This window comes from Arachis ipaensis, chromosome B4, assembly GCF_059453495.1.
Source record: "Arachis ipaensis isolate K30076 ecotype BB chromosome B4, ASM5945349v1, whole genome shotgun sequence".
NCBI classification, from domain to species: domain Eukaryota; kingdom Viridiplantae; phylum Streptophyta; class Magnoliopsida; order Fabales; family Fabaceae; genus Arachis; species Arachis ipaensis.
Genome location: NC_142439.1, coordinates 18,303,453 through 18,326,072, shown reverse-complemented (window position 1 = coordinate 18,326,072; position 22,620 = coordinate 18,303,453). Strand labels below are relative to the sequence as shown.

The 22,620-nt window shown below is 34.3% G+C and overlaps 2 protein-coding genes and 1 pseudogene across 2 annotated transcripts; 2 read left to right on the top strand and 1 right to left on the bottom strand.

Annotated features, from left to right (window-relative positions):
• Positions 1–1,817: 1,817 nt before the first annotated feature.
• On the top strand, positions 1,818–2,246 carry LOC110271444 (putative oxidoreductase At4g09670 pseudogene; annotated as a pseudogene).
• Positions 2,247–17,711: 15,465 nt separating this feature from the next.
• On the top strand, positions 17,712–19,081 carry LOC107639040 (late embryogenesis abundant protein Lea5). The gene is made up of 2 exons (XM_016342453.3): positions 17,712–17,770; positions 18,817–19,081. The coding sequence occupies exons 1-2, from the start codon at positions 17,712–17,714 to the stop codon at positions 19,079–19,081; spliced, it is 324 nt and encodes a 107-aa protein (XP_016197939.1).
• Positions 19,082–20,471: 1,390 nt separating this feature from the next.
• On the bottom strand, positions 20,472–22,378 carry LOC107639038 (uncharacterized). The gene is made up of 2 exons (XM_088483070.1): positions 21,082–22,378; positions 20,472–20,896 (listed from the first exon to the last, which is right to left on the bottom strand). The coding sequence occupies exon 1, from the start codon at positions 22,232–22,234 to the stop codon at positions 21,089–21,091; it is 1,146 nt and encodes a 381-aa protein (XP_088339196.1). The 5' UTR covers positions 22,235–22,378; the 3' UTR covers positions 20,472–20,896; positions 21,082–21,088.
• Positions 22,379–22,620: the final 242 nt, after the last annotated feature.

Here is a 22,620-nt window from a genome sequence, read left to right as displayed (position 1 = left end):
AACGCTTTTCAAACTCTATATTTAATTGTTTTATACTTGTATATTCAAGATATATAATAACATTATAAAAATATAAATGCACTCAATAATACGTATAACTTTATAAATAGAAAAAAAAATCCGCAGTCCGAGTCATTAACCTTGCAAGCCTAATAACCTTTTTCTAGACACACAAAAAAAAAAAAAATTGAATTCCATTTTCACATTGTAGAAATCTTGTGATGCTTATTTGGATTAACAATTATAATTTGCAAATGTACTGATTTATTTCATACAAGTTAACTATATAATCATATATGGGCAAGTGTATATAATATATTTAAAAGTCACTATTTTAATTTTTTACGGTTTCTGAAGAAAATAAGAAGATAATACAAAATAATATATTTTAGTTCTTCAAAGTAATAGTATATTAACTTAACAAAATATGTATCCGCTTAAAATTTGACCAGTGTCATTTAATTTTTTATTGACAAATTAAAGCCAAATAGTTGCATAATAAAAACAGGTCAATATTTCGTTTTAAATAAAATATAGGTTGATTGATTTTTAAAAACTACTTTTAAATTTAAATAAAATCTTAGATTATTTATTAAATTAGTTGTTGATTTATTAAGTTGAAAAATATCATAAAAAATATTCAAAATTTTTAAAAATTTTCAAAAATACTTTTAGTTTAAATTTAGAATGAATAATCATCTTTGATCATAAAAGATTTATGTGCTAACAAATTTAGCCATAAAAAAAAAACCGAATGTTATATCCATAAAAGATATATTTTATTGATAAAATTATTTAAATCTTAAAAAATAATTTAAATTTTTAAATTAAACCTCTTAACCTAATATAACCTAACTCATATTTCCAAACTTCAATAATTTTTTATTAGCGGTGAATACGAATCGGATCAGATATGACCAAAATTTCAATCCAATCCATACTAAAATTGTCGGATCAAAATTGGATCCAATATCCGTTGTTTTAAGCTTGGATCTTATCCAATTCTGTATATTTGCGGATCGGATATCGAATATATCTGCAAAACATAAAAAATATTTTTAAAAACCTTTTTTTTTTTACCAAAGATAAGGAGACTCGAACCGCAACCTTTTAAGTGAGTATGAGAAGACTAGGCACCGGATTCGATGGTCCCAGAACGTTTGGACCATTAAATGGTCTCAGAACAAAACATGTTTTTTAAGTTTTTTTAATAACTATTAAATAGTCCTTTTTTAATTTTAATTACAAATTAACCCCATATATTTTATTTAATCATAAAAACTATTTTTTATTTTATAAATAATTATTTTATCATAAATTTATTATATTTATTAACAATCAAGAACAAAAACAATAACGAATTAGATCTTCCATTGATCCTAATAAATTTTTTGGCTATTCCAATCAATTAAAAGATTATATTTGATTCGTGACGTTCGTGATGAATCATAAAATCGTGTTTCCTTAAAAACCAATTGATTGGATTATCACAAAACAATCGATTGAAAATTGTAAGGCAACATGATTTTCACATAAATCAATCGATTGGTCATATTAACCAATCGAATGAACAATGAAATAAATATGGACTTTTTAAAATTAAATCGATTGTTTATACTTTCCAATCGATTGAATGCTTCAAAACAACCCGAGGTCTCACAATTCAATCGATTGGTTGTGATACCCAATCGATTGAATTCATCAAAACAATATGGATATGTTAAATTCAAAACACACTCCAATCGATTGAATTTCCAATCGAACTTCCAAAATCAGTTCTCGTTTTTTCCGGAGCCATTCTCAACGAACAAGGTGTAATGATTTCATGCGGCTCATCCTTGCATTGGGAAGATGGAAGATCTGCAACGTTCCATTGCTCCTTCTTATCTTACGTAACCTTTGACGTCACTGCTTTGGGAACCAAAGGATGTCTCCGTCTTCACGATTTCACTCTTCCGTTTGAGGAGAATTTCGGTTATGGAACCTTCTGTGAGGCTTCGGAGATGGATTATGGGAAGATTCAAGCGGGAAGGTGGTGCCCTAAGCCTAATGAGCATGTTGTGGAGACTGAGGTTCCTCAAGAGGTTTTGATGGTTAAAAAATTTGCTGAGTTGGTTTATAATATTAAGTTTTGTGGAGAGAAGCCTCTCAAAGAATGGAGTGTTGTGAATAGAAAGACTCAAATTGTGTTGAATGCAGTGAAAGAATCTATTCAGAGAAATTATCAGCTTGTCGATATTAAATAATTGTGAATTATTATATTAGATCTTGGAGTAGTATATAATGTATTTAATTTGGTTAAGGACTTTGTTGCATTGCTGTGAAAGGCTTCTTCATGGTTAATGTTGATTTGAGTTTATGTTTAATAGTTAATGAACATGGAAATTTGTTTACAACCGGTTTTTACAAGGTGAAATTATTACCGAGATTCGAAAAATCGGATCGGTCATTAAACTGCTTTAGCTAGCTGAGTCACCAAAAAAAAAAAAAAACTGCTTTAGCTACTGGTTTATTGGTTTATTGGTCCAACCGGTCTAACCGGTAGTTCAACCGAAAAAACTGTTTTAAAATAAAATAATAAATAAATTATAAATAAACATACTAAAATATAATTATAGTATAACATAAATATTAAAATAGTTTTCAAATTTAAAAAACTACATTAAATGTCATCAATCAAATTCATATAATCTTATTAATATGTTGATGGTGGTGGTGTCTTCTGAGTCATCAATGTCTCCTCATCCAGCCCCTCCAATTTCTTCAGCTAATAAAGCCAGCAATTACAAAACACCAAACCTTCACCCAGCAATTACAAACAAAGCTAGCAAAACTAACACAACCAGCAACTACAAATCAAAGCAAAACCAGCAACTACAACACAATGAAAATAGAGTAGCATTCAGCAACAACCATTACAAAATAGCAGCATAACAACAACAGTGTCATAACAAAATAGCAGCATAACAACAACAGCACCTTAACAAGTCACTAATTAGAAATTCCAAATTTAATTAGCAATCCTATTCTTGTTTCGTGCATTTAATTACTCATAAACAAAACTCAACTCCACCTGAATTGTTAATTTACCTTGGTCTTATGGAATCATAAATAGGAATACATTACATTGCTCTTTCTCCTAAAATTCAAGCAACAACACATGATTTCACAGTTTAAAACCTTATTCACCGGCTTCTCTTCTGATGCTGTGACTGGGAAGCAACAAATTCAGCAACAAGCAACAAATTTAACAAATCCTAGTAAAGTCTCGATTTATAGCAAAAAGGCAAATTTATTGATTACCAATTCAGCAACATGCAGAAATACAAGAGAAGAAAAATCTGGAAAAGAGAGAACACCAAACCAAAATATTAACCAATAATCACAAAACACTAAACTTTCACCCAACAATTACAAACAAAGCCAGCAATTGAGCAACAAACAGAAATTGAGCTACAAACAGAAATTGAGCAACAAACAGAAATTGAGCTGCAAACCAACAAACAGAAATCTGCAAACCAGCCAGTTAATTTTCAGATTATTTATTTCTCATGTTAACCAACAAACAGATTTTTTGATAGTCATGCTAACCAACAAACAGAGAAAGTTCACAATTAAACTAAAATCTGAGTTCACAGAGGAAGTCGAAGTTCACATAGTATCAATTTCACAGAGGAAGTTCACAGAGGCGAAGAACAAAGAAGATGAGCAGAGGACAAGTCACTCACCTGGGGTCGACGGAGGGCTACTGGTGTTGACTGTTGAGGACCGCGCGACGATGAAGACGATGAGACGGGCTACTGCCTGTTGGTGTTGAGAAGATGAAGACGACGCAGATGGAGGGCTACTGGGCAGGGAACCAGGCGAAGAAGGAGGGTTACTTGGGCTGACAACCAGGCGACGGCAGTCGCGCTGATGACCGGTGACCGCGGCGACAAAGGAGGGCGCGGTGGCAGGTTAGGATTTGGGCGGCTAGGGTTCACTCTTCTCTGTTCTCTCACTGTGAGATGAATATGATTCAGAATCAGCTGAATCATGAGTGAATAGGTTCGGGGGAAGAAAGGGGAGTGGGGTGCAGGGTGCTCCACGGGTCGGGTCGGGTTTAGGGTTTTTTTAAAAAAACAATAAAACGGCGTCGTTTATGCAGAACCGGCCGGTCACCGGTTCGGCCCAACCAGCCGATTTTTGACCGGTTCGCCGGTTTTTTGGCAGTTCTTCCCAGGACGGTTTCTACAGGAGGACCGGACCGTTTGTGTCACCGGTTCGCGGTTAAACTGGTCGAACCGGCCGGTCCGGTCCGGTTTTCAGAACCTTGATTATTACACGTTAATTTTTTTAATTAAAATTAATGCTATATATATCCTTGTGTTTGTGAGCGTCCATCGATGGGTTAATATGACCAATCTATTGATTTATGCGAAAATTATGCTGCCTTACAATTTTCAATCGATTGTTTTGTGATAAACTGTAATCCAATCGATTGAGTTATAATTCAATCGATTGTTTTGATAATCCAATCAATTAGTTTTTAAGGAAATACAATTTTATGATTCATCACGAACGTCACTGATCAAATATAATCTTTTAATCGATTAGAATAGCCAAAAAGTTTATTAGGATCAATGAAAGATCTAATTCGTTATTGTTTTTGTTCTTGATTGTTAATAAACATGATAGATTTATGATAAAATAATTATTTATAAAATAAAAAATAATTTTTATGATTAAATAAAATATATAGGGTTAATTTGTAATTAAAATTAAAAAAGGATTATTTAACAGTTATTAAAAAAACTTAAAAAATATGTTTTGTTCTGGGACCATTTAATGGTCCAAACGTTCTGGGACCATTGAATCCTTAGCCAGAAGACTATGTCATTTGAGTTATAACTTATTAGCAATATTTTAAAAAGCTTATTTTTTTTTTAAATATCAATAAAATCTTTTTTTCACTCTTTTAAACATGTTTACTCTTGAAATATTATTAAACATATTTTTTAAAATAATAAAAAATAAATAATACAACATATATCATAATTATTAATTAAAATAAAATATAAAAAATATTTACTTTTTTTTTTTGCAAATTCGCAAATATACAAATCGGATACGTGGATACCTACTTAAAATCGCAATTCGATCTTATTATATTATTATCAGATCCGATCTAATCCGATAATCTTGCGGATCAGATCAATATCCACAATTTTTAAATCAGATTTGAATAAACACGGATATACGAATTTTTAAATCAGATTTGAATAAACACGGATATGCGAATCGAATCTGTTGAGTTAAGAAATTAACTAAATTAATTAGTGATGACAAACATTATTTTTGGCAAAATAAATAATTAGTGTTGATTAATTAATAAGTGTATGTTGCTAATTATTTATTATATGTTGCAGGTCATAATTCAATTTAAGCAGCCCAATTGGAACAAAATAAAACAACAAGACTGGTGGGCTAATAAATCAAGCAAAGTCCAAAAGAAACAAAGCCAAAGAAATTAAAATGGGCCAAGCAAACCATATTTATATCCAAGCCCGATTTGATTTCAGCAAGCAAACCCATCTCACCTACTCTCACAAAATCAACGTTCACTTTTTGTTCTTGGTCAGAAAACACAGAAGAAAGAAAGAGAGAGATTAAGCTTGAAAGGCAGAAGTCAAATCAACCATTTCAAACCAAATCAAGCTTAGGTAAAGATTAAAGGTAACCTATTTCCTTATACATGCAACACACTTTCTTCTCTTCATCTTCAACTCTCTGTCACTCCGTTTTGAGCTATATAGAAAAGAGGATTTCTGTTTCTCTCTGCTGTAAATTCACAGTCTCAAACATGTCTTGGGGACCAAGTTGGTTTTCAAGGACTCAGATCAAGTTGACCATTGGAAGACTCTTGTGGTTGCTGCTTTATGGCTTTCGGTCAAGATGGAGAAGTCAGAAGCAAAGTTTCTACTCTAAGGTTTAATGAGAGAAAGTTAGTCTGTGGGTTGGTGAAGCTTAAGGCTCAAGAAGTTGACCTAGGAAGGTGAACCCAGTAACATGCAAGGAGATAAAAGAAGTCTTGTTGTTCATTTAGAAGCCAAGAAGAGAAAACTAGTGAACCTGAGGTGTATGTTCTGAGAAGAGCTCTTTGAAGAAGTTCATCTAACTGGACAGTGTTTCCTAGTCAAAGGTGCATTTTGCCAGTATGAAGAACTAAATCAGAGGCTCGCTATTCTGATTTTTCGCATAGCACAGAGGCTGTTGATGAAGTCAATCTCCTTCATGTTTTACAGATTGTATTTTACTTTTCAATATTTATCTTTCTGTAATTTCTTGAGTGAAAAGGCATATTGAGAGAGATAAAGAAAAAGCCATGAGTGAAAAAAGGCTGAGTGAAACACTTGAGAGAAAAGCCTAGAGTTATTTCAGATTTTTTTAGGTTGATTAAGTGTCTTGTATCTTGTACCTGTTGGGTATCCCTTTCTTAGTTGGGTTAGCACTAAGAGTGAAGAGTTAGGTATTAGCATAGCCAATGTCAAGTTAGGTTAGAACTTGAGTGTGAAAGGATTGGGTCAATCCTGTGAAATTGGTGTATGTAATACTTTTAACTATAGTGGAAATTCCTCCATTGTTGTGGAGGAGACTGGACATAGGTTGCATAGCATAAGGCAACCGAACCAGGATATATGCTGGTGTTACCTTTTCTCTTCTCTACTGTGTTCTGTTTTCTGGTATTCATGAGACAAAAATAAATTGTCTCATAAATTTCCGCTGCTGAGTACGAACAGAATCAGAATTGAAAGTGTGTTTTAAAGGGTCTTTTCAGCAATAAAAATGGAAGGCATAGATTCAACCCCCCTTCTCTAAGCCTACCACAACCTTCAATTGGTATCAAGAGCTAAGATCTCAAGAATCAAGCTTAACCGCTTGGAGCAAAGATCCAACGGCGAACAACTTGGGCACAACCACAGTTGCCTACACCCTCACTGAAGGCCAGTCAAACTACCGGCCACCTTTCTTCAACGGGAAGAATTATTCCTACTGGAAAGAAAGGATAAGGATCTTCATCCAATCCATTGACTACAACATATGAAAGATTATTGTGAGCGGTCCCAAGATCCCAATAAAAACAAGTGCTGATGGAGTGGTGACTCCAAAAGAAGAAGCTGGATGGAATGAAGATGATAAGAAGAAGATAGAGATGAATGCTAAAGTAATCAACCTTCTTCACTGTGCTATCAGCTTTGAAGAGTACCGGAAGGTGTCTAGATGCAAGACAGCCAAAGAAATCTGGGAAAAACTCCAGGTTACACACGAAGGCACTAAACAGGTCAAAGAAACGAGGATTGATATGCTGTGAAAAGAATATGAGATGTTCAACATGAAGGATGGATAAAGCATTGATGAAGCGTTTGAGAGATTCTCAATCATAATCAACAACATTGATGCTATAGGTACAAACTACTCAGAACAAACCCTAATAAGAAAACTCCTTAGAAGCCTCACAAAAGAATAGGAAACCACTGCCACTGTCCTAACCGAGGGCAACAACCTAAGCCCCATAACCTATGATGAGCTGAGAGGAAAACTCCTTACCTATGAAACCACACACACAAACTCGAACTCAAAGAAAAAGGGATTAGCCCTCAAGTCAAAAATAGAACCAAAAGAGAGTGAGTCCAGTGATGGTATTTCAGATGATGAGCTTTTATTTTTTGCTAGGAGATTTAGAAAGATGATGAAGAACAAAGGCAAGTACAAGAGTTCAAGTTCAAAGGAACAAAAGACGGACTTGAGCAAAGTGACGTGTCATCATTGCAAGGAGGCTGGACACTTCAAGATAAACTGTCCAAAACTCAAGAAAGAGGACAAAGGAAAGAAAAAAAGGAAAAGAGTGCTCATGGCAGCTTGGGAGGATCTTGAGAATGACTCAAATGAAGTAGAAGAATCTAAACGTGAAGATAAAGACTGCTTCATGGCTGGAAACAACAATCTTGATGAGGTAAATTATTATGATTTGACCATTGATGATTCACATGCTATTATTGATGATCTCACCTTAAACACATCAAAATTTCTTGACAAGTATAATAAATGCAGATTTGAAAGAGATGTGTTAATAGCTGAAAATAATTTTTTAAAAGAAAAAGTGAAGGAAACTGAATGTGCTTTGGACATTGTTGAAGAAAACAGATTTCTAAAATCTGAACTTGAAAAATTAAAAAGAAAGCACATTGTGGATCCTTCTCATGAGTTAATTGCTGAAAATGAAAGATTAAATGATATGATTAAAAGGCTGAATGGTGACTTAACAAAATTTGCTCAAAATTCTAGTAACTTGGACAAATTACTTGCAAGTCAAAGACCATTATTTGAAAAATCTGGTTTAGGTTATATAGCCAAGGAAGATGCAGTTTCCAATGTCTCCTCTATAAAGTTTGTGGCTTCTTCATCAAATACCAAAACCATACCAAACAAATCTGGTATTGGATATGTTCAAATATTTGAAGAAAAATTTGATGAAATATACACAAGTGAAACTGAGCCTTCACCAAGAACCGAACCAAGTTCAAACAGGCCAGGTTTGGGATACATTTCGAAAAATGAATTAGCTTTCAAGAAACCACTCTTTTATAACAAAACCTCATTTTCGAAAAATCCAAAGTTTTTCAAAAATTCTGGTGAAAATACTTTTGCAAAGAGGAATAATTATAACAAAAATTAGTTTGTCAAAAGAAATGCATCTCTTCCAAAAACCAGAAAACTTCAATCATTTAATCATTTCCAGCATAGTAGCTCATCTAAATTTCAGCAACATGCATAAGAAAATCATTGTGTAAATGGCAAGAAATTTGGTCACTCATATGCACAATGTTTCATTGAAAAGAGAGTTGTAGGAAACAAAGTTTACAATATTGTTTGTGATTTTAATGCACTTGGGAAACCAAGATGGATTAACTTCAAAGGATCCAAATTAATTTAGATACCTAAGGCTACTTGAAACTCTCTATACAGATTTGCCTAATATCCAAGAACAAAAAAGACATGTGGTACATGGATAGTGGATGTTCAAGGCACATGACTGGAAGGTCTACTTACTTCATCAAACTAAACAAGTATGATGGAGGTTTTGTGACTTTTGGGGATGATGGTAAAGGTAAAATCATTGCTGTTGGAAAAGTAGGTAATGAACAATCTACTTTCATTGATGATGTACTTTTGGTATGTGGTTTGAAGCACAATCCGTTGAGCATAAGTCAGCTATGTGATTTAGGATATTTAGTGACTTTCAATAGACTTGAATGATGTGTTGTTAATGAGAAGACAAATGAAGTGCTTTTTGTTGCCAAGCGTTTTAATAATATGTATGGACTTACTCTTGATGAACTAAAGGATCAAAATGTAGCTTGTTTTCATTCTAAAGAATCTAAAAAGTGGTTATGGCACAAGAGATTGGGCCATGCAAGTATGTTTCAAATAAACAAAGTTGTAAAGAAAGAATTAGTAAGAGGTCTTCCTTTGATAAAGTTTGACAAAGACATCACTTGTGATGCTTGTCAAATGGGAAAACAAACAAAAAGTTCTTTTAAACCAAAGAAAGACATCTCTACTAAAAGACCACTTGAGTTGCTACACATTGATTTATTTGGTCCAACAAGAACTCAAAGCCTAGGTGGTAAACATTATGGTTTAGTGATTGTGGATGACTATACTAGGTTTGGTTGGGTTTTATTTCTTGCACACAAAAATGAAGCCTTTTCGGCCTTTGAACCTTTTTGTAAAAAATTTCAAAATGAAAAGGATTTAAAAATCTCTTCTATAAGAAGTGATCATGGAACTGAGTTTGAAAACAATTTGTTTGAATTCTTTTGTGAGGAATTTGGAATATCTCACAACTTCTCTTATCCAAGAACACCACAACAAAATGGTGTTGTGGAAAGAAGAAATAGAAGCATACAAGAGATGACAAGAGCTATGCTTTGTGAGAGTAATGTTCCAAAATTTCTTTGGGCGGAAGCGATTACACGGCTTGCCACATTTTGAATAGAACAATCATAAGGAAATTTTTGAAGAAAACCCCGTATGAACTTTGGAAAGGCTACCCACCAAACTTAGATTACTTGCACATCTTTGGATGCAAATGTTTTGTTTTAAATAACAAGGATAATTTGGATAAATTTGATCCAAAGACGTATGAGTGTTTGTTTGTAGGATATTCCACAACTAGTAAAGCATATAGAGTTTATCATCAAGATGCTAGGATTATTGAGGAGTCCATACATGTTACATTTTATGATACTAACTTGGTGCAAAGCATCTTGGAAGATTGTGATGCAGGAAATTAAGTTCAAAAGGAAAATGAAACTGCTCAAAATCATGAAAAGGAGAATTCTTGTCAAGCTGAACTAGAAAATGCAAGTGCTGAAAATTCAAGAGACAATTCCATTTTGTCTCATGAATCTGAAGGAGATCCTGGAAACAGCAATACCCAGAATTCCTTGGTGACTGAATCTGCCTCCAAGTCCACCAGACCTCGTGAATGGAGATTCTTGAAGAATTATCCAGAGGAATTTATCATTGGAGATGTCTCTCATGGGGTTAGGATACGGTCCTCAACTAGAAAGGTAAATGAAGAGACAAACACTGCCCTTCTCTCTCAAATGGAGCCTCAAAATGTTAAGGAAACCCTTAGTGACCCTTCTTGGGTTAAAGCAATGGAGGATGAGATTCTTGAGTTTGAGAAGAACCAAGTCTGGACTTTGGTTCCTAGGCCAAGTGGAAAGAAAGTGACCGACACCAAGTGGATATTTCGGAACAAGTTAGGAGAATATGGTAGCATTGCAAGAAACAAGGCAAGGCTAGTGGCACAAGGATATGACCAAGAAGAAGGAATAGACTTTGATGAATCCTTTGCCCCTGTTGCCCAAATGGAAGCCATAAGACTTCTCTTAGCTTATGTTGCATTTTGTGGTTTTAAATTATATCAAATGGATGTGAAATATGCATTTTTGAATGGTGTGATAGATAGAGAAGTGTATGTGGAGCAGCCTTCTGGTTTTGAAAATAAAGAGCATTCTAATCATATTTTCAAATTATCTAAAGCTCTCTATGATTTAAGATAAGCTCCTAGAGCTTGGTATGAGAGACTTAGCTCATTTCTTTTGAACAATAGTTTTCAAAGAGGCACCGCTGACACAACTCTATTTGTCAAGAATTCTAATGATTCTTTTATTCTAGTCCAAATATATGTTGATGACATTATTTTTGGATCAGCTAATGAATCCTTTTGTTCTGAATTTGAAAAACTCATGACAAGTGAATTTAACATGAGTATGATGAGTGAACTTAATTTTTTCCTTGGACTGCAAATTAAACAAAATGAAAATGGTATTTTCATTCATCAAGAGAAGTATGCCAAGGAATTAGTTAAGAAATTTGGTATGGAAAATACCAAACCCATAGGAACTCCCATGCATCCTAATTCAAAATTAGATAAGGGAGAAACTGAGAAAGATGTTGATGAGACTAGGTATAGAGGAATGATTGGTTCTCTTATGTACTTAACTTCATCTAGACACGATATTGTGCAAAGTGTTGGATTGTGTTCAAGGTTCCAATCCAAACCAAAAGAGTCACATCTTTCTGCAGTTAAGAGGATCATTAGATATGTTTATGGCACATCCAATTTTGGTCTTTGGAATCCTAAGATTGATAATTTTTCTGCAGTTGGTTATTGTGATGCAAATTTTGCTGGTGATAGAGTTGATAGAAGGAGCACTCCAGGCCTATGTTGTTTCCTTAGAAAGTCTTTAAATGTTTGGTCAAGTAAGAAGCAACCAACAGTGGCCTTATCCACTGCAGAGGCTGAGTATATAGCTGCTTCTTTTTGTTGTTCTCAACTTTTATGGTTAAAAACACAGCTTGCCGATTACAAATTAAATGCTGAAAATATTCCCTTGATGTGTGATAATATGAGTGCCATTAATATTTCTAAAAATCCATTTTTGCACTCTAGGACTAAGCATATTGAAGTGAAATTTCACTCAATAAGAGAACATGTCCAAAAGGGGGATATTAGCATTCAATTTGTTAAATCAGAGGAGCAATTAGCAGATATTTTTACTAAACCACTGTCTGAGGACAGATTCTGCATGCTTAGGACTAGTCTAGGAATTGAGTTATGATTCTTTGTTTGAAAATTGCTGATGTATTTGCTGGAGCTTTTTGTCTCATAAACAGGTATGAGACAATTCTGGGCTGAAGAAGAACGTTCCCCTTAATCAGCATGTTCTGGGCTTGTTTCAAGTGTAAATTGATCTGGGCCAACCTCAAAAATCAAATCTAGAGGGGTCCAATGTGTTTTCTTAAATTCAACCATCTCTGGGTCCAAATATGAATGTTATATTTTTGTTTGGTTAATATTTTTGTTGCTTGTGTGTTTAAATTTTTAAAGGGCTTTCATTTAATGTTTTCTGGTCCAAAAGGATTTTCAGTGTGATTTATTTTTTAAAAAAAAAGGGTTTTCGAAATTTAAAATTTATTTCCTTCCTTTTAAAATTAAAATCAAATCTTTCTTTTATGAGGTCATGTCTTTTCAAGTCTTTTCAAAAGTAATGCAGTTGCATGGTTTGTGAAAAACTGCTATTGGGTACGGTTACCAACACTCTCTCTCTTCCCTCCATTAACTTCTCCTCAACTCCTCGGTTTCTTCCACTCACTTTACTGCTTTTCTTCCCTCAAAAGCCTAAAACTTACTAAATGAGGACGAAAACCCTGGCTAAAAGGCCTCCTCGTGAGAAAATTCTCAAGCGATCCACCAAACCATCAACTCGCTCCCAAGACCAAACCTTTACACTCTCTCCTTCTCATCCTACCTCTCCTCCATGAACTGCTCCCATGGCGCGGACCAAGACCACACCAAGATTCCCTGCCTCTGCCAAGCCGATGCCACCACCAAAGGCGACGCCTTCCAAACCAGGCTCCTCAAAACCTGGTTCTTCAAAACCAAGCTCCTCCAAAGGCAAACGTCCAGCAGTTGAGGAACTAGTTCCCGAGCCAACTCAGCCCAAATGCAGGTCAGTTCCTGTGGGCTCTCAATGAGGTAAAGCTCGAGTTCCTCTTAAATCAATAAAAGAACCGAACATTCGCCCTTTTGATCACAAAGCTCATTTTTTGACCTCTCATTCAAACTACAACCCTTATAGATTCAAATCTACCATGAACAATGACTTTTATGAGGGGGTTATTCAGTATCGTGCCATATGTCCATCTTTTCTAGCTGATTTGCCATCTTTGAAAAGAAAAGGTTTTCCATTTGTTGATAACTTGATTTTTCTGGACTGGAATCACCTTTTTGACATCAAAAAGTCTGTTTATTCCTTATTAGTCATAGAATTTTATGCCAACATGACATATCATGAAGGCACTGCTCACTCATATATAAAGGGCCGAGACATAGTGTTAAACAATGAAACTATCAGTGATGCTTTGAAGTATACTGATGTTGGACCTTGTGCTTAGACTTCAGTTAAGTGGGATGATGGTATTGGTATTTCCTACAATGATGCATTGGCTCACATCTGTGAACATGTTTCTTTAATTGATGACATCACACACACTCACAAAGCCCTGGGATATGAGCGTGCTCAGTTGCACCGAATGGTCAACCACATTATATTTCCTCAAAGTGGTTTATATCAAAGGGTTTCCTACACTGATACTCTTGTTTTATATGCCCTTCTCACCAAAACCGAAATTTTATTTGCATATTTGATGGTTAGATACATGTTTAATTCTGTTAGGAGTGAAAAAGACAAAGCACTTCCTTATGGCATGTTTCTAACTTGCATATTTGAGTATTTTGGTGTTGACTTGACCAATGAGAATTATCAAAATAGACATTCATACCTAAAAGGGGGTGGTTCAGTGAAACAGCCCAAAGGACCTACTCGATCTGAAAGGGTGGTCTTAGATGATGAAGATGATGACTTTGTTCCTGAGGAATCTCCTTCTCCTTCCTCTGAGAGTACATCCATCTCTACTGGGAAGAAATCCGCTCTGCTGAATGTGGTCAAAAATGTTGTTCAGGAGTTTGTTTCCCAATCAAATCACATTATTGCTATGAGAAAAGAGCAAAGGAAATTAGCAAGCAAACATGAAAATTTCCTAAGGAAATCAAGGGATAGAGTGGCGATTTTTATGACATTCATTGATAACCTTCAAAAGGATGAAGATCCAGCCACTGACGTTGAAGAATAAGCTGATTCGGAGGGAGACGGTTCTGATGCCTAGGATTGTTACATGAAGCTGCTGTGATCTTAGTTTTGTCTCATGAATTCTGCTCATTGAGCTACTTTTGAACTACTTCTATTCTCTTGGATGACTGTAATAACTTTGATACTGCTGCACTTAAGTTTATTTTACTTCATTTGATGGATTGTGCACTAACTCTTTCTTGCAGAGTTTACAGTAGATGTTTTTGTTGGTCTTACCTCTTATCCACCCTTGATGACAAAAGGGGGAGTAATAGGCTGGCTGAATTGCTGAATTGCATTTGAATTGATTGATTTTTACTGCTGCTGAATGGACTGTATTGACATAACAATTGAAACTTGTTGTTATATGTGTTGCTGGTTATGTAGTATCCCTTAGTCAAGTTACATATTGTACAGTTCTTTTGTAAGTTTAATGTAAACAGGAACAAAGAGGAAAGCCTAAATCCAGGGGGAGCTACTCTTGAAAAGAAAAGGGGGAGCAACACTAAAGCAAGAAACATCAATCAAAGGGGAGTTTTCTAACTTTACTAAAATTTAATTCCTTTTGGTTATTGCTTGATTATGTTTGTCATCAAGGGGGAGATTGTTGAGTTAAAAAATTAACTAAATTAATTAGTGATGACAAATATTATTTTTGGCAAAATAAATAATTAGTGTTGATTAATTAATAAGTGTATGTTGCTAATTATTTATTATATGTTGCAGGCCATAATTCAATTTAAGCAGCCCAATTGGAACAAAATAAAACAACAAGGCTGGTGGGCTAATAAATCAAGCAAAGTCCAAAGAAACAAAGCCAAAGACATCAAAACAGGCCAAGCAAACCATATCCATATCCAAACCCGATTTGATTTCAGCAAGCAAACCCCTCTCACCTACTCTCACAAAATCAACATTCACTTTTTGTTCTTGGTCAGAAAACACAGAAGAAAGAAAGAGAGCTTCTCCCACACGCCATTCACCGAAGAAGAAAGAAAGAGAGAGATTAAGCTTGAAAGGCAGAAGTCAAATCAACCATTTCAAACCAAATCAAGCTTAGGTAAAGATTAAAGGTAACCCATTTCCTTATACATGCAACACACTTTCTTCTCTTCATCTTCAACTCTCTGTCACTTTGTTTCGAGCTATATGGAAAAGAGGATTTCTGTTCCTCTCTACTGTAAATCCACGGTCTCAAACATGTCTTGGGGACCAAGTTGGTTTTCAAGGGCTTAGATCAAGTTGACCATTGGAAGACTCTTGTGGTTGCTACTTTATGGCTTTCGGTCAAGATGGAGAAGTCAGAAGCAAAGTTTCTACTCTGAGGTTTAATGAGAGAAAGTTAGTCTGTGGGTTGGTGAAGCTCAAGGCTCAAGAAGTTGACCTAGGAAGGTAAACCCAGTAACATGCAAGGAGATAAAAGAAGTCTTGCTGTTCATTCAGAAGCCAAGGAGAGAAAACCAGTGAACCTGAGGTGTATGTTCTGAGAAGAGCTCTTTGAAGAAGTTCATCTAACTGGACAGTGTTTCCTAGTCAAAGGTGCATTCCGCCAGTATAAAGAACTGAATCAGAGGCTTACTAATATGGTTTTTCGCATAGCACAGAGGCTGTTGATGAAGTCAATCTCCTTCATGTTTTATAGATTGTATTTTACTTTTCAATGTTTATCTTTCTGTAATTTCTTGAGTGAAAAGGTATATTGAGAGAGATAAAGAAAAAGCTATGAGTGGAAAAAGGCTGAGTGAAACACTTGAGAGAAAAGTTTAGAGTTATTTCAGATTTCTTTAGGTCGATTAAGTGTCTTGTATCTTGTACCTGTTGGGTATCCCTTTCTTAGTTGGGTTAGCACTAAGAGTGAAGAGTTATGTATTAGCATAGCCAATGTCAAGTTAGGTTAGAACTTGAGTGTGAAAGGATTGGATCAATTCTATGAAATTGGTGTATGTAATACTTTTAACTATAGTGGAAATTCCTCCATTGTTGTGGAGGAGAATGAACGTAGGTTGCATAGCACAAGCCAACCGAACCAGGATACATGCTGGTGTTAGCTTTTTCCTTATCTGCTGTGTTCTGTTTTCTGGTATTCATGAGACAAAAATAAATTGTCTCATAAATTTTCGCTGTTGAGTACGAATAGAATCAGAATTGAAAGTTTGTTTTAAAGGGTCTTTTCAGCAATAAAAAAGGAAGGCATAGATTCAACCCCCATTCTCTAAGTCTACCACAACCTTCGGAATCTAATCCGTAAATACTTACTTTTTATTATCTCATTGAATCTATCGCGGCAACACCCTTTTAACCTAACATAACATAATCTAAATTCTTTGTTTTCAAAATTTTTGAAAAATTTCAAAAACACTTTTAGTTTAAATTTATTTATTTTGTCTGAATTAAATTAATAAAGTAGTTAGTAAAATTTGGGTGAATATAGCGTGCTTGTTTGGGCGCTATTAAATCAATAAAAAAATTTAATGAAAAAATATCTTTTTTTTTTTACTTTTTAGTGTGTTTGGTAAATTTCTAATAGTAAAAATAAAAGTACTAGAAAAATTAAAAAAATTTCTTTCTTAAGAAGTTACAATTCACCTCTTTTTTTAAAAGATCTTTTTTCTTAAAATAAAAGATATTTTTCACATAATAATAATAAATAAACAAAAAAGTACTTTTATCTTATTTTATCCAAACATAGGACTTGTTTGGGTGAGCTTTTAAGAAAAGATCTTTTTCGAGTTATTTTCTTTTAAAAGATCTTATGAAAAACTAAAAAAATTTTATGTTTGAATATCTCATACAAAAAGATCTTTTTATCTATCAATTATGTTTGGGTATAACAATATAAAAGTACTTTTTTATTTATTTATTATATGAAAAATATCTTTTTTTAAAAAAGATCTTTTAAAAAAAGATATAAATTACAACTTCTCAAAAAAAATGTTTTTTTATTTTTCTAATATTTTTATTTTTACTACTAAAAATTTGTCAAACACGTTAAAAAATAAAAAAAAATCTTCTTTCATTGAAAAAAGATTTTTTTATTAAAATAATAACACCAAAATAAACACATAATTAATAAATAAAAATTTTTTTTACATAACATATCTAAACATAAGATCACAATTTTTTTTAAAAAAAATATCATTAAAAAAAAATCTTTTTCGATGATCACACCCAAACAAACTTAATATTTTATTTGCTAACCGTAAACGTAGAGGCAAACCCTAAAAAAGAAGATCGTTAATCTTGTATATATACGGCAGCGCCTCACCCCCTGTATGTGACAGAGAGTGAGAAACCAGAAAAAGAAGAAGAAGAAGAAGAATAAGGTGGTTGTAGTCTGCTGCGGAAGCCAAGCGTTACGTTCTTCTCCAACCACGCACACTACAATCTCTCTCTCTCTCTCTCTCTCTCTCTCTCTATAGAATAATATATATATAGCTTCCGCAGCAGAAAACCAACACTATAACCATGCCTCGCTTTCTCTCCCAAGCTAACCGTTTTCTCACCCTTCTTTCTCTTCCTCACCGGTCAGTCTCATTCTCATTTATTCTTCCATTCTTTCATCTTATTTATATCAATGATCAACTGCCACCGCTTGTTCTTTCTTGTTTCCTTTTTTTTCCCTCCTATATATATAATAGAACATCAACTCTGCAGTTTTCTCTGATAATTGATGTAACCATGCTGATATTCTGTTTAGCAGATCTTTTAACATTGATTTCAATTATATAATACGCCAACTAAAATGTATGTTTAAAACTTGTTTACATTGAAAGAAAATGTTGTAGACACGGAATGAAACAATTAAATCTTTTTGTGGTGAGAAGTAGGAAATTTAAATAAATTTAGTATTAATCATCCTACCAGAATCAACATCTGCCTATACCATGCTCTGTAGTCTTGAGCAGAGCAACCACTAAATATTGATAACCTTATTATAAGGAAACTACTTTATTAATAGACACTAATTGTACGTATAGTATTGAAGTATAGATATCATATTTCTTGATAATTTCTGTGAATTATATTATTTTACACCAATCCCACTATGCGAATACTCTTTATAGTAGATATAATTTTTTTCCTTTACAATTAGCACGAATTTTCTTTGTTTTATTAATTAAAATATAGTCTAATTATTAAGTTAATTAATAACACTATTTTTATAAATATGTCAAAAAAATATTTGGTATATGAATAATATTATTGGTTTTGTTATATAAAAATTTTTAGAGACTGGAGTTCCTTTAGGTAGGGTTTATTTTTAGAGACTGGAATTAAGAATGAGAATTTGAGATTTAATAGTGTGTTTGAAACTAAAATTTTAGTTTCAAGACACATAATTTCATCTTTTCTAAACTAAATTTTAATAACATTTCTTTTCAAAAATACTCTCATTTAATTTTTCAAATTTTAAATCTGTCTCTCAACTTTTATATTTATCTTACACCAAATATAATATTTAGTCTCAATATCTGTCTTCCAATTTTTGTCTCTCACTGTTAGTTTTTCTTCTAAACACAACCTTAGTATTTTAATTTGACATAATTCTGGCTTTCAAATGTTATGGTAGGCGAGGGTATGGTGTGGCATCAAATGTATCAACGACGGTTGGGTTGGATAGGATGGTGAACAGGAATGGTATGGTGGGCAAGATTGAGGACAAAGATGTGGGCTCAAAAGATGGTTCCAAGGCCTCTTCAGCTTGGGCCCCAGATCCAGTCACGGGCTACTACAGGCCCATTAATCACGCCAATGAAATTGACCCAGTGGAGCTCCGAAACATGCTGTTGAATCATAGGGTCAGATCAACATCTTCATCAACATCATCAACCTAGAGAACACTGTGGGGCCACCCATACCTAATAACCACCCAACCACGCTCCCAACTCTTGAACCTTGCTCTTGTTTTTATCTACCTATCCATATCAATAATATCATACACAGGCAGTGATCAAGAAACATTTTAGGAATTTAAAGCTAAGTATGAGTTTTGGACTAGTTAGATTTTGTTCTTTTTAATATTATTTTACTATCATTATTATGTTGCATTAGCTTTTAGTTCATGGCTAATTGGCTATGCCCCTTTTTTATTATTATCTATGCAATTTAATATTATTTTAAACATATCTAAGTCTATTATATTTGAGATTTTGTGTATGCTATTTAACTTTGTATTATTAGATCACTCAGTGCCTTAATTGTCTTCCGCACTTGGTCACTTACAATATACATGTAAAATGAATATTGAATATTTTTTAATACTCGTTCGTCCATTTCCAAATAAATAGCTACCTCACTTGCACAAAGCTGGAAAAACCAAAAGATGTATATCTAAACAAAATGGTGCATGTGGACAATAAAATGTTTCATTTTATGGCTCTCATCATAAAAGTGACTTTTTCTTTGATGGCCCCAAAAATAGGTATGTTATTAATGATGGCAGAGATGGCACAAATGATCATCAATCACTTAAATACTTAATTAAGGAATATATGCATATTTTCATGGTAAGATAGCTTAATAATAATAATAATAATTGAGCATATGGGCCTTTGACCCTCCTGTCTATCAAAAAAAAGAAATAATAATAGAGCATACATTTCAAAATAATAATTATAATTATCATCATCATCACCATCATCATCATCACCATACATAGTGCTTACTAATTTGCAAATCTATGTATTGCAAACGATCCATAAATTTCTATGAAATCGATGATGAAGCAAAACATTCCCATTTATTAGCACAGTTTATCACAGTGGCAACTAAAATGTTTAGTATACACAGTCACCGCTAATCAGTAATAACCATTAGTATAACACAACATGACAGCTTTATTTACACTAACATTGGATTAAATAAATTAAGTTATCATCACACTTAGCCGTTGGTGCCATGTTCTTTTGCTTCGTCTACTGACAATAAACGTTGGAGAGAGAGATATCAAAATACTAAAATATTAGTGGAAAGTGGTCATGTACTTGCAAACAAAAGCCTACAATAAATGCTACAAACTTTGATTACAACAAGATCGTGTTGGTGAATACAACATACGAGGGACCACTCTAACTCTATCTATTCCCCAACTATGTTCCTCTAATTTGACTATTGAATATTGACTACTAAAAAAAATAACAAACCTTATTTTTGTATATAAACAAAGAGATATTCACATTATTACTCAAAAAATAACAACCACCATGTGTAATAATAAATAGAATATCATTAATAAGCTTAATGATTGATTAAATTGAATTTACATAGCATAGACACATAATAACATGGCTTAGCTAGTGTGATTCCCCCTACTTGGTTTTGTTTGCATCAACCAAACCAAACATGTGTATGCATGTGAAAATGTGAATTGAACAGAGTAGTCTACAATAATAACTTAAAAATTACATCATTATCTTACACCATAGCATCATACTGTGAGTACTGAAATTACAAGATGAAAAAGCTACAAAGAATACAACCAAAAGAAGCAGACTATGATGACACAGCGAAATTGAACTGAACAATGCATTGAGATAATAAAGTTCCTTCTCTTTCTATCTCTCTCCAAATAGTGTCATAAATGAATGGTAATGGGAGAGAGTAGAGTACTCCGTACCTGAAATGATGAATCATAATCCAAATCCAACCACCTGAATATATCTATATAATTAATTATAAATAAACAACTGTCCAAAAAAAAAAAAAACTGTGGCAGGAAAATTAAAAGTAAAGCTAAAACTAAAAAGGGTATTATGGTAGTAATAATAATAATAATAATAAACACAATACTAGAGTAATTAACAGAGCATAATAATGTTATTAGTATTGTGTATACTTGTGATTCAGGTTGAAACAGTGAGCAATGAAGGAATAGCAGATAAATTTGGTGATGATGATGATGCATTGTTATTGTTCTTTCTATCATTCTTGTTCTTAGAAGAAGCTTTGTTGCTGCTGGTAAAAGCTCTCATGGGACTTGCAAATGCCCAACTACTCCAACTTCGAACCCTTCCATGATCGGAAGAAACCCAATAAGAGGAAGAAGTGTTAGGCATCATCATGAAGCCACCGAATATTCCTCCACACTTGACTCTCTCCTTCATGCACTGCTGATTATGGTGGTGATGCTTGTTATGGTTTCCTTCACGCTGAGATTCGACTCTTCTGAGAGTGCAATCACCGAAGCCGTTTGAGATTCTGTCAAAGAAGTCACCGGAGAAGCTTCTGCTGCTACCACAGCCAACAGATCTGGATCTTGAAACCTTTCGCTCAAACGAAGAACAAACAGAAACGTAACCGTCGCTACTTTCTTGCAAACCGCCGGCAACCGTGGTAGTGGTAGGCTTGGTGATGGTCAACCCCGAAGTTGAGGAAATGCTTGCAGAAACCCTTGGGGTGGCGCCATTGTTGTTGGCATGAAGCTTCTTGGAGGAAGAGGAAGAAGAAGATGAAGAGAGATAGAGGAAGGACCAGAAACCGTTTCTCTTTCTGGGAGTGAAGTCTTGAATGAGTATATCATGGTTGTTGAAGAACTTGGTGTCCCTCCTTGGAGTTGCAGTGGACTTGCTGCGCTTCAAAAGGACATCAGCAGCAGCAGAAGTGGAAGAAGAGGAGGAGGAGGAGTGTTGTTTCTTCTTAGCACAAGTCTTGTTTGCGAGAAGAAAAGGGAGGCGGGAGCGCGTGTAGTGATCGGTTTTCTTGGTAGGGAGAGAAGAAGAAGGAGGAGGAGTGTTGCTGGATCTAAAAGAAGGAGGAGGAGGGGGAGAAGAAGGAGAAGGAGAAGAAGAAGAAGAAGGAGAAGAGGGTTGAATGGGAGCGGGGAAAGAAGAAGAGAGAAGCTTGCCAAGCTTGTCTTGGAGGCAGAAAGCACATATACCGCCGGCGTGGTTGTGGTGGTGAGGGCATTGTTGCATTATTCCGCAGTCAGGAACAAGTTTGACTGTTTTGGGATTATTTGGTGCTTCTTCTTCTTCCATGTGGTGGATCATAGATAGTTAGATAGATAGATATAGGCAAAGAAGAAGAAGAAGAAGAAGAAGGAGAAGAAGAAGTGATGTGAAAGAGTGAAAGGGGGCTATAGACGGTATAGTAGAGACTAGAGAGGGAGATGGAACGGAGGGGGGGACTCCAAGGAGCACGTGCAAGTGGAACACTTACTTTGGGAATTGTATCTACTATTATATTAAACAATAAAACTCTAAGACCATCTCCAATAGGAACTCATCTCAGTTTCTATTTATATCCCACCTGTCATAAAAAGTAACTCCACATTAACTTTTGCGTCATAAATAGTAAATAGGAACTCAAAGCATCTCTCTCTTTTCCATTAGGAGGAACTAACTTTAGTCCTGTTGTGGTCCTACTTAATTAATTA